The 13,246-nt window shown below is 41.0% G+C and overlaps 1 protein-coding gene across 2 annotated transcripts in view; it reads left to right on the top strand.

Annotated features, from left to right (window-relative positions):
- The window catches only part of coro1cb (coronin, actin binding protein, 1Cb), a 172,991-nt gene that overhangs the window by 97,663 nt on the left and 62,082 nt on the right, over window positions 1–13,246 (top strand). For both annotated transcript variants that reach the window (XM_043715528.1, XM_043715529.1), the window contains exon 3: window positions 2,988–3,110. In XM_043715528.1, coding sequence (XP_043571463.1) covers window positions 2,988–3,110 — 123 coding nt within the window. The remainder of the gene's footprint in view (window positions 1–2,987; window positions 3,111–13,246) is intronic.

A 13,246-nucleotide genomic window follows, 5' to 3' on the forward strand; every position in this document is an offset into this window, starting at 1 on the left:
TCATGAATCTAGTTACTGTTAAGTAAAAGTGCTGAGGTAGATGTTTAAAGCAGTAATCAAAACAAATTCAGTTCACATTGTCTTTTTTTTTTAAGAAGTTGTGGAACTTCGTTCAAATAACATTTTCTGCTTAGGTCTTCATCATTTTAGTCTCCTGACCTCTCCATCCTTGTGTTATCAATCTGCTTCTGTTTGCTGTATCTTCTAACTTTCTGCAGTTCTTTGCACTGTTTGTATTGTTTATTAATTTGGTGTTTTGGGTGTGCATGGGGGAATATAGTGGTGGCTTTTTCTGTCTCTACTGGATTTCTGTCTGATTTCTACAAAAGTTGAGAATGTTGTATACAAATTGTACAGCAATGAGCAAGCCTCCATTGTAATTAACTTAGGACAGAATTTTCATTTTAAAACTGATTTGTACACCAGCTTTTGCAGCATATTCAAACTAATAAGTTAAAGTGAACAAGGATGTAATTCAATCTGAAGATTAGCAGGAATGTAAACTGAGTTTTGCTCTTGAGTTATGGTATCAGCATTGCCATCAAGTAGATTACTGCCTCATCATTCACTTTTTTTCCAGGTAATATGACCCTGTCACTAGTGTCATGCGAATCCAGGGATTAGCTCAATCACTTTCTTCTATCAAGTATTTTTAATGGGTTTAACTATGATCTCGTGTTCTGCAATTCTGTGGCAAACAGTATTGAGGAACATCGAAGGATATATCTGTTGCGGGAAATATTTGTGCATTGAAAACCCTACCAGATTGAGCAGCAAAGGCAAGAGCCTGGTTGAAGCCACTACTCAGTTTGGCAGAGGATGTTAGTGAGAATAAAGGGTTTGTCTGAGAGAGCCGAGAGCAGTCCTTTTTTTTTATTCAATCATGGGCTGGATATCGCTGGCTGGGTCAGCATTTATCACTCATCCCTAGTTGCTCTAAATGGTGATGAGCTGTCTTCTTGAACCATTGCAGTCTGTGCTTTGTGTAGATCCACAATGCTGATAGGGAGGGAATGCCAGGATTTTGATCCAGCAACAGTGAAGGAACAGCGATGTGTTTTGCGGTCATGGTGGTGAATAGTTTGGAGGGGACTTTGCATGTGTCATATTCCCATGTATCTACTGCCCTTGTCCTTCTAGATGGAAGTGGTTGAGAATTTGGTAGATACTGTCTGAGCATCTTTTGAATTTCTGCAGTGCATCTGGTAGACAGTACACCATGCTGCTACTGAATCTCGGTAGAGTGAGTGGGTGCTTGTGGATGTGATGCCAATCAAATGGGCTGCTTTGTCTTGGATGGTGCCAAGCTGCTTATGTGTTGTTGGGGCTGCAATCGTCCAGGCAAGTGGGGAGTACTCCATCAGACTCCTGACTTGTGCATTCACCTATTGCCATCACACCTACCTTTCCCCCGTCCCACCCCCTCCCTCTATTTACTTCAGTCCCCTGCCCCCTCTCCAGTTCTGATGAAAGGTTCTGACCTGAACCGTTGACTCCCCTGCTCCTCAGATGCTGCTTGACCTGCTATGCTTTTTGCAGTTCCATACTTTACTGGCTCTGACTTTTCAGTATCTGCAGACCTCATTATCCCCTTGTACATGGTGGACAGGATTTGGAGAGCCAAGTGAGTTATTTGCTGCACTATTTCTCCTCTTGCAGCCGCTAATTGTTTGTGGTGAGTCCAATTGAGTTTCTTTATGACCGTAACAAGGTGGCCATTATCATTGTGTGGATATTATTTTCATTATCATTTTATGATATTAATTCAAAAGCGAAGTGTGTTTCATACATCAGCCTACCAGCCATTGCCATAATGGAGCAAATCACTTTGTAACTCAGTGTCAAGTTACAAAGCTTAATTTTTAACGCCTTTGAGCTTCTTCCAATTTAATTTCCACAGTCACTGAAGCAGAAATTTACAGTCCAAAACCCCTCTATTGTTTAGTTCTTGGCTGGATGCCTTAAGTGATTGTGGGCTTGATTGTGTAACTGCCACGTACCTTGTCAAGCACCTTTCAGGCCATATGTACATTTGGGAATTGGAACTTAATTTGGACTCCATTCAAACTCTGTTGTCAGATGCTTCTCAGTAGAAACAGAGTGGGGGCTGTATGGGTTTCAAAGTATCGTTGAGCCCCATATGTAAACTTTCTGACTGCTAGTTCACAGTGAGAGACGGGAGGTTAACTGGAGGTTAGTCTACATTCTAGAGCTATGTGGTGAGGCGAGGTGATGGTAATGCATGAAGGAAGGGACACAGTGGAAATTAGCACGAGACAGCTTAATATATTGCCAAAACACACTTGTATCATGGTAGTGACTTGTTTTCTGCTTACAATTGTTTTCATGTACATTTGCCTTGCACTTCTCTGGGTATATACTAATGCTGATACTCCTTTGTGCTGCACATCAATATACACACAAAAGCCAGCATAATCTGCTTTGTGTAATAAATTCTAAATGCAATATGCAAAGATCAAGACTTGACTGCCAACTGGTGCATCATGTGCTTTTTGGAAAAAGAAATTGGGAAATTGGACTTTGGTCATTCACTTGCTTTGAATCGGGTTTGCTTGTAACATTTGTGTTTCTACTGGGAAAACATTTTGAATATCTGATTTTTATTCACCTAACTGAGGTGCCATACATGCCAGGTGCAGAAACATACTTTGTTCTCTGCCTGTATTAAAACAGTAATATCATACATGCATCCCTTGCCAACACTTGTCATAATAGTGATTGCAGTATGTCAGCTATAACCAGTTTAGCACTTCATTTTGAACATTTGTACATGGGTACTTTTCAGTAGAATAACTGCATTGAAATTTGCCCCGATGCTTGATGTGGCACTAGAATAATTGGAATTTGGTTTGTGATGTTGTGGTGGTTTCAGAGGTGTGCTTCATGTGTTTGGAGCTTACAGAAATCATTAGTATTCGTATTAGTTCTTGAAACAACATGTTGATGCCACTGTTCTCTCTCTACAGACTGGCAGAATTGACAAGTCATATCCAACCGTTTGTGGACACACAGGACCAGTGCTGGACATTGAATGGTGTCCGCACAATGACCAAATTATCGCTAGTGGCTCCGAGGATTGTACAATTATGGTAAGTTCTACTGTACACATATTTCTTTTTGTAGTTGACAAGAGTATGTGCTGAGTGGACTAAGTAGCCTGTTGGGCATATTCCTGTATGTAATGAATTATGTTTAGTGCCATTATTGAAGTGATATGTTAACATTTTAAAACATCCAGGAAAATCTCTCAACTTTGTGGTTCAAAAGATAATTGAATAAATTGACTTTACAAATATAATGATTGTAACGAGGCCTGCCAGGCGGACCTCAGAATGTGAGTGAGATCTGGTGCTGACACGTGATGTCTCCCTGTAAGGTACCAAAGTAGTGTTGCCTCGCAGGTGGCCCAGAGGAGAGGTACACCCTTCAGCATATGCTTCCTGGATTTTGGCTGATGCAGATTGCAAATATGCCCAGATAGGGAAGGAAGGTTCGGCAGTCATCTTTGGGAGAAAGTTGCACTAATACTTTTATGGATGTAAATTTGTAATAGTAACAGACCAGAGACCTTTGCTAGGGCTACTCGAAGGGAGAAGGCTGTGCCCTCCATAGCTTCAATTCAAATTCAGCAGTGGGTTCTCATTCTAAGTGCATATAATTAAAAGTTTGAACACCATCCAGAAGGCCAAGTAGCAAATGTGTTGTGCTGTCTCCTGGTAGATACACTATCAGTGGTGGTGTCATTGGAAGAGTCCTTTTCTGGTTTTAAACTTTCTGGACACCATTTTGGTCACCACTGATAATGTCAGAATGTGGACGCAAAGAGATTAGGTCCTAAAACTAAAACTGGTGGTGATGGGGGAAACATAAGGGCCATCACAACTAGAATTGGGGGAGGGGCAGAGGTGGATAAGAGGAAGAGTTTACTTCAGGGAATGAGGTTTGGTCCGAAACTGTGGAAACGGCCTTGCATAATAAGAAGCATAGCTGTGAGAGTTATGGTCCCAGGATGCACAGAGTTCGGGGATACAGTCCTGAACAAGCACGTGGACCACATGAAAGCTGCAAACTTGCAAGCAAGACAGGAATAAAACGTACCCTGCCCCTCAGAAGAGGTGGAAAGATTGTTGGGACCTGTGAGTTCTTCCCCTCTGTCTAGCATCAAAGAAACCTTGGAATCTGGGTCAGACATGGCGGATGTTGTAGCCTCAGAGTCTTAACCGCCTGAAGAAGAGGTTGAATTTCTTCTCCCACACTGTAGGCACAAGAGGCAGTCTATGGTCCGATATACACCGCCTGTGGTTGAGTCTGAGGAACTGGACTTGGTGTGAACATACCCCAGGAGGCTCAAAATAAAAGCCAACATCCCTGGACATAGAGGGAGAGGGATGTAGTAATTGTAATGAGGTCAACCAGATGGACCTCCAACTGAGTTCCCTAATTGGACCGGGTTAACAGCCCAAATCAGCCAGCGGAAAATTGATTGAGATACCCAAGACAGTCAAAGTCAAGCAGACTCTGAGGATCCCAGTCCGTGTCAAGTACTATGCATGTGTGAATAAAGGGTGATTTGTTGACAGGATACTGGCATCTGTGGAGTTATTTCAACAAGCATTGAAAGTTCTTGATGGTAATGAGCTATCAGCATTAATCGAGAAATTGAGGTCAGGGACCTAGCTAGCCAAGAGCCTGGTCCAGGGAACGACTGATGGACTCTGTGCAGAGCAATATACGCTGAGACCCAAAACCTTGTAGCTCTGAGCAATAAAGGTGAAAATAGTCTTGGTGTAACTATTAATCCACCAAATGTTTCTAGTCAGCCTGCTGAAGTATTAGAATGCTTAATATGGATACTTTACCTGTCTGTCAAATAATTTGTTAAACCAGGTCTACATTTTGAAAGAATACCTGGTTTGAATGGCATGTTGGAACTGCCAAGAGCACTCCGCTGTAGATGGCAGTTCTGTATCCACAATGCTGAATGATGTTCTCAAAGATTAACTACTTCGACTTGTTATCCTGAAGCATTGCAAAATACTTACATAAGATGGTGTTTAGATTGGGTGAGGTGACGATTTTCCTGTAAATCGTCCTGATAGTTTAAAATGAAAGCTTTTTTTTAGCTCAGAAATAATGATGCAATCTTAATATTTTTCCTGATGTGTTAATCTGCATTTTGATTTGGTGCACAGTTTGTTTTTGCTTGCATTGCTGACTGTCTAGTGAAGGCTGAGACCAGTTCTTTGCTCTTGATCCTTACCTACTGAAGATTTATTTTTGAATTTTGCGCTTATCAGCAGTATCTTGTATTTTATAGTTGTCTTTTCTTAATATAATAAAATATCCTAAAGTGCTTCATGGAATAGAATGCTTAAAATACAGAAAGCCTTTCAACCGTTTGTGTCTGTTAGCAAGAGCAAGTTGGCTAGTACAGCCCCATCCATTCTTCACCTGTAACCTTAAAATTATTTGCTCTTCACATGATCCAATTTCCCCTTTGAAAGCTTTGATTTAACTCCGTTTTCTCTTGGGCAATGCACTCTGGGTCCATACCACATTTTTTGATCAGAGTTTTCCTCCTGTCACCTTTTTTGGGTTTTTTTTGTCATTCACCTTTGGTGGAATGGACAACAGTTTCTGCAGATCTATTTTGTCCAAGTCCCTCATATTTCTCTATGTCAATTAAATCTCCTCTCAACTGTGTGTAAGGAGGGTATAAACCCAGCATATAGACTGCACTGGTACAAGGTGTCTAACCACTGTTGAGCACAAACAGAGATGGGCAATAAATCATAGAGTTATAATCAAATACAAATTGACACCATTCTAGAAGATAATATATAAGCAGAAGGTGATATATTGGATGTAATAAACCCATAATGCCTATATTTTGAAAAATTGAGGATTTTTACAATATTAACAGAATTGCAATCCAAGGAGGTGCATGAGTTTAATACCGGGTGAAGTCTCTTTAAGTCTTCAAATCCCAATGTTCCAAACAAATGACATATTTGCTCATTGCACATGCCACTGTCACCCTTCCCATATCCCTTGCATATTTATGGCTTTCCTTCTTGTTCTTTTCCTTTGACTCTGAAAATGCTCATTCACTGGGGTAATTTTCTGCATGCTGTGCATGTGTGCATGCATGTGGTCATCAAATTGAGGTATTAAGAACAAAAACAGAAATTGCTGCAAAAGCTCAGCAGGTCTGGCAACATCTATGGAGAAAAATCAGCGTTAATATTTCAGGTCGCGTGACCCTTCCTCAGAACTGCTGTAATTTCTGGCTTTGTTTCTGATTTACAGCATCCACAATTTATTTTTTTAGTTGTTTACTGAGCAAATATGAAGTTTGTTAGTGATTCTTGAACTATATGGTGATATCATCAATTTGACAGGGGCTGTTCTGGCTGTGGAGCCAATGTCCACTTTGAGCTGTGTTCAGAATCCCTAAACTGATTTAACATTGGCCAGGGGCGCGTGCACATTTTCTTTTGATTTTGTGGTTGTACTGTTATATAATATTGATCTACAAGGGCTCAACACACAGTTATTATCACTGTTTCCATTCATTTGCGGTTATGTCCTGCTGTGAGGATTTAGACTCACTAATGAGATTTATCCAACGATGAGTCAATCTTTTCTAGACACACAAATCTAAAATGGAAATTGAAGCAAGTAAAGAGAGTCCATGAAAAATCATTGCTGTGTGGAATAAAGGAAAACAGAGGTTTTACTTTAATGTATAAAGAACAAGAGAATAACTAAGGTAAGAGTAGTGTCCATTAGGGACCGTGGAGGTCATCTGTATGTGGATGTGGGCAAAGACTTCATTGAGTGCTTGAGATTGATCTCCACAATGGAAAGGAGACTGGTGTAGACATTGGGCTGGAAGACTGCAATATTAGAAGAAATTAATAAAATAATAGAAAGTGGTAGTGAATTTTAGCAGCCTCAAAAGTGAATAAATCTATAGGTCTGAATGAAATGTATCCCAGACTGTTGAGGGAGGCAAGGGAAGACAGGATCATTTTCAAATCTTCTCATGCCGCAGATGAGGTGCCAGAGGACTGCTAAAGTTGCTCCATTATTAAAAAAGGGAGGAAGAGACAGAGCAATAAATTATAGACCAGTCAATGTAATCTTGTTGGTGGAGAGATTCCTAAAAATAATTGAGGGTCAGAATATGTCTGCCCTTCGAGAAAGACTAATTAATCAAAGAGTCAGCATGAATTTAAGGGAAGGTAGTGTTTGAGACCTTTTCTTCTGTAAAGGTTACCAGGATTATTGATGAAGTTAATGCATTTGAAGTGGTCAACATGGACTTTAACAAGGCTTTTTATAAGGTTTCTCATGGCAGATTGGCTGAGGAAATAAGAGCACATGCAATTCAAGGCAAAGTGATTCAAAATTGGCTGACGTAGGGAAACTGGAAGTCTTTCCAGTGGGGTTCTGCAGGCCTTGATGATTTGGACCTAAATATAGTGGATATAATCAAAATGTTTGTGGATAACAAAGTGTAAAATGCAAGAGGACATTAGTGGATTGATCAACTGGGAAGAGCTGTAACAAATGGAATTCAATTGGTCATGCACTTGGCAGGACTCACAGCAAAGGATTGTACTATGACTGAAGTGAAATACTGAAGATTAGAAGGATCTTGATATGCGTATCCATTAATACTTGAAGGGTGGTTGAGAAGGCACACTAGATACTTGCCTTTATTAGCCGAGGCATAAATAAAAGAGCAAATAGGTTCTGCTGAAACAGTATAAAACACTGATTCGACCACAGCTGGAGTACTATGTGCATTTCAGGTCATCACGTTAATGAAAGTATGTGACTATAGGAGAAATTTACCATGATGCTGCCTGGATTGGAGGGTCTGAGTCAGTGTCATACAGCATGGAAACAGACCTTCGGTGCAACCAGTCCATGCCAACCATAATCCCAAACTAAACTAGTCCCACCTGCCTGCTTCTGACCCATATCCTCCCAAATCTTTCCTATTCGTGTATCTATCTAAATGTCTTTTGAACGTTGTAATTGTACCTGCATCCACCGCTTTCTCAGGAAGTTCATTCCATATGCAAACAACCTTCTATTAAAAGAAAATTGTCCCTCTTGTCTATTTTTGATAAATCTTTCTCGTGTCTCCATAAAAGTGTGTCCCTGGTCTTGAAATTCCCTATTTAAGGAAAAGTTAACTACCATTAACTCTCTCTATACCTCTTATTATTTTATAAACTTCTACCAGATTGCCTCTCAACATCTTACACTCCAGTGAAAAAGTCCCAGTCTATCCAGCTTTTCTTTATAACTCAAGTCTTCCATACCTGACAACATCCCAGGAAATCTCTTCTGAACCCTCTCCAGCTTGATAATATCCTCCTTATAACTGGGTAACCAAAACTGGATACAGTATTCCAGAAGAGGCCTCACCAATGTCCTGTGCAATCTCAACATGACGTCCCAACTCCTTGACTCAAAGGACTGAGCAGTGAAGACAAGCATGCCAAATGTCTTTTTAACCACCCTGTCTATATGTAATGCAAATTTCAAAGAATTATGTACCTGCACCTCTAGGTCCCTCTGTTCGATAAGTCTTACCCTTTTTTTGTTGTGCCAAAATCCAATGCCTTGCATTTATTCAAATTGAACTCCATCTGTCATTTTTCAGCTCATTGACTTATTGGATCAAGATCCCTTTGTAATCTTAGAAAACCTTCACTATCAAATGCCACCAATTTTGGTGCAATCCGCAAACTTATTAACCATGCCTTCTTACTCATGCAAGTCATTTATTTAAATGACAAACAAAAGCGGACCCAGAACTGATCTCTTTGGAGGTGTTGATCACAGGCCTGAAGTCCGAAAAGCACCCCACCACCACCGCTGTCTCCTGCCGTTAAGCCAATTATGTATCCAGTTGGTAAGCTTCCCCTGAATCCAATGTGGCCAACTTTACTATTTAATCTACCATGTGGAACCTTGTCAAAGGCTTTACTAAAATCCAAATAAATGTCTACTGCTCTGCCGTCATCAGTATTTTGATAACTTTGACAAAAATTTCAATCCAGTTTGAGAGACAAAACTTTCCTCAGACAAACTCACGTTGACCATCCCAAATCAATCCTTGCCTCTCTAAATATCCGTAAATCGTATTTTATAATCGCCTCCAACAACTTACCAACAATTGAAGTCAGACTTTCAGGTCTGTAGTTCTCCAGTTTCTCCTTACAACCTCTCTTAACATTAGCCACCCTCTAGTGATTAGGCACCTTGCCCATAACTATAGATGATGCAAACATTTCGCCTCTCACTTCCCACAACATTCTTAGATCAGGTCCTGGAGATTTATCCATGGTTATATTCTCTAAGACCATCTGAATTTCCTCTTCTGTAACGTGAAATGTTTTTAAAACGTTAGCATTTATTTTTCTGTATTCTCTGGACTCTATTTCTTTTTCCATAGTAAAAAGTGACATGAAATATTTATTATTGTTGCCATCTCAACATATAGATGATCACCTTGATCTTTAAGAGGTATAGGGATGTACAGCATGGGAACAGACCCTTCAGTCCAACTTGATCATGCCAACCAGGCAGCTTAATCTAATCTAGTCCCATTTGCCAGCACTTAGCCCATATACCACTCAACCCTTTCAATTCATATACCCATCCAAATGCCTTTTAAATGCTGTAATTGTACCAGCCTTCACCACTTCCTCTGGCAGTTCATTCCATACATGTACTGCCCTCTGTGTGAAAAAGTTGCCCCTCAGGTCCCTTTTCTAATTCTTCCGCTCTCACCCTAAACTTATGCCCTCTAGTTCTGGACTCCCCCACCCCAGGGAAAAGACTGACTATTTACCCTATCCATGCCCCTCATGATTTTATAAACCTCTATAAGGTCATCCCTCTCAACCTCTGATGCATGAGGGAAAATAAACCAAATGGCTAGTTCTCCCTGAGTTCCGTGATATCTAACCTTGCTCTCCAGTTATCCTCTTGGTCTTTGTATTTGTAGAATCTCTTTGGGTTATCTTTAACTTTATCTGCCAATGCTATCTCATGTCCCTCTTTGCCTTCCTGATTTTCTTAAGAATGCCCCTACACACTATGTTGATTAAGAAATTCAGTTGAACCAAAAATTGTTTTATTCTTGACTAGAACCTCAATATCTTTAGTCATCCATTGTTCCTTAATCTAGCCTTATCCTTCACTCTAACAGGAGCAAGATGCCTCTGCACTCTCATCATCACACTCTCGAATGTCTTCCACTCGTCGGACATCCTTTTACCTGCAAACAGTCTACTCCAATCAACTTTTGAAAGTTCTTGTCTCATGCCATTAAAATTTGCCTCACTCCTATTAAAGCTTTAACTTTCATGGAAGGCTTATCATTTTCCATAATCATTTTGAAACTAATAGAATTATGATCGCCAGATGCTGAGTGTTCCTCACTGACTGCCCTGCCTTATTGCCCAAGAGAAGGTCAAATTTTATTTCTTCTCTAGTAGGACGATCCACACAGTGATAACGAAAATTTTCTCGAACACACTTAATAGATTCTTCACCATCCAAACCTTTCACACTATGGTAACCCCAGTTAATGTTTGAAAAATTAAAGTCCCCCATTATTACAACCTGATTATGCTTACATATATGTGGGATCTCCCTATGTATTTGTTTCTCAATTTCATTCTTACTGTTGGGGGACTGATAGTACAATCCCATCAAAGTGACCTTTCCTTTCTTATTTGTAATTTCTACCCATATATTTTCACTGGACAATTTTTCAATACTGTATTCATAATCATAGAGATGTATAGCTTGGAAACAGACCCTTCGGTCCAACCTGTCCATCCCGACCAGATATCCCAACCCAATCTAGTCCCACCTGCCAGCACCCGGCCCATATCCCTCCAAACCCTTCCTATTCATATAGGAGGAGAAAGTGAGGTCTGCAGATGCTGGAGATCAGAGCTGGAAATGTGTTGCTGGAAAAGCGCAGCAGGTCAGGCAGCATCCAGGGAACAAGGGCTTGTGCCCGAAACGTCGATTCTCCTGTTCCCTGGACCTGCTGCGCTTTTCCAGCAACACATTTACAGCTTCCTATTCATATACTCATGCAAATGCCTCTTAAATGTTGCAAATGTACCAGCCTCTGGCAGCTCATTCCATACACATGCCACCCTCTGCGTGAAAACTTTGCCCCTTGGGTCTCTTTTATATCTTTTCCCCCCTCACCCTAAACCGATACCCTCTCTCGTTCTGAACTCCCCAACCCAAGGAAAAGACTTTTTGTCTATTTATCCTATCCTCTATAAGGTCACCCTTCAGCCTCCTATGCTCCAGGGAAAACAGCCCCAACCTGTTCATCCTCCCTATAGCTCAAATCCTCCAACCTTGGCAACATCCTTGTGAATCTTTTCTGAACCCTTTCAGATTTTGTAACATCTTTCCGATAGGAAGGAGACCAGAATTGCACGCAATATTTCCAACAGTGGCCTAACCAATGTCCTGTACAGCCGCAACATGACTTCCCAACTCCTGTACTCAATAAAGGAAAGCACACCAAATGCCTTTTTCACTATCCTGTCTACCTCCGACTATACTTTCAAGGAGCTATGATCCTGCACTCCAAGGTATCTTTGTTCAGCAACACTCTCTAGGACCTTACCATTAAGTGTATAGGTCCTGCTAAGATTTGCTTTCCCAAAATGCAGCACCTCGCATTTATCTGAATTAAACTCCATCTGTCACTTCTCAGCCCATTGGCCCATCTGATAAAGATCCTGTTGTAATCTGAGGTAACCTTCACTGTCCACTACACCTCCAATTTTGGTGTCATCTGCAAACTTACTAACTATACTACTTATGCTCACATCCAAATCATTTACATAAATGACAAAAAGTAGAGGACCAGCACCGATCCTTGTGGCACTCCACTGGTCACAGGCCTCCAGTCAGAAAAACAACCCTCCATCACCACCCTCTGTCTTCTACCTTTGAGCCAACTCTGTATCCAAATGGCAAGTTCTACCTGTATTCAGTGAGATCTAACCTTGCGAACCAGTCTCCTATGGGGAACCTTGTCGAACGCCTTACTAATAGATCATATAGATCTTATCTACCGCTCTGCCCTCATCAATCCTCTTTGTTACTTCAAAGGCTCAATCAAGTTTGTGAGACATGATTTCCCATGCACAAAGCCATGTTGACTATCCCTAATTAGTCCCTACCTTTCCAAATACATGTACATCCTGTCCCTCAGATTCCCTCCAACATCCTGCCCACCACCGATGTCAGGCTCACTGGTCTATAGTTCCCTGGCTTGTCCTTAACGCCCTTCTTAAACAGTGGCACCGCGTTAGCCAACCGGCATCTCACCTATGACTATCGATGATACAAATATCTCAGCAAGAGGCCCAGCAATCACTTCCCCAGCTCCCCACAGAGTTCTAGGGTACACCTGATCAGGTCCTGGGGATTTAGCCAACTTTATGCATTTCAAGACATCCAGCACTTCCTCCTCTGTAATATGGACATTTTTCAAGGTGTCACCATCTATTTCCTTCGTCTATATCTTCCCTATCCTTTTCCTCAGTAAATACTGATGCGAAATACTCGTTTAGTATCTCCACCATTTTCTACGGCTCCACATAAACGCAGCCTTGCTGATCTTTGAGGGGCCCTATTCTCTCCCCAGTTACCCTTTTGTCCTTAACGTATTTGTAAAAACCCTTTGGATACTCCTTAATTCTATTTGCCAAAGCTATCTCATGTCCCCTTTTTGCCATCCTGATTTCCCTCTTAAGTATACTGCCACTGCCTTTATACTCTTCTAAGGATTCACTCGATCTATCCTGTCCATAACTGACATATGCTTCCTTCTTTTTCTTAACCAAACCCTCAATTCCTTCAGTCATCCAGCATTCCCTATACCTATCAGCCTTTCCTGTCACCCTACCAGGAATATACTTTCTCTGGACTCTCGTTATCTCATTTCTGAAGGCTTCCCATTTTCCAGCCGTCCCTTTACCTGCGAACATCTGCCCCCCAGTCAGCTTTTGAAAGTTCTTGCCTAATGCCGTCAAAATTGGCCTTTCTCCAATTTAGAACTTCAACTTTTAGATCTGGTCTATTCTTTTCCATCACTATTTAAAATCTAATAGAATTATGGTCGCTGGCCCCAAAGTACTCCCCCACTGACACC

The sequence above is a fragment of the Chiloscyllium plagiosum genome, chromosome 25 (assembly GCF_004010195.1).
Source record: "Chiloscyllium plagiosum isolate BGI_BamShark_2017 chromosome 25, ASM401019v2, whole genome shotgun sequence".
Lineage (NCBI taxonomy): Eukaryota > Metazoa > Chordata > Chondrichthyes > Orectolobiformes > Hemiscylliidae > Chiloscyllium > Chiloscyllium plagiosum.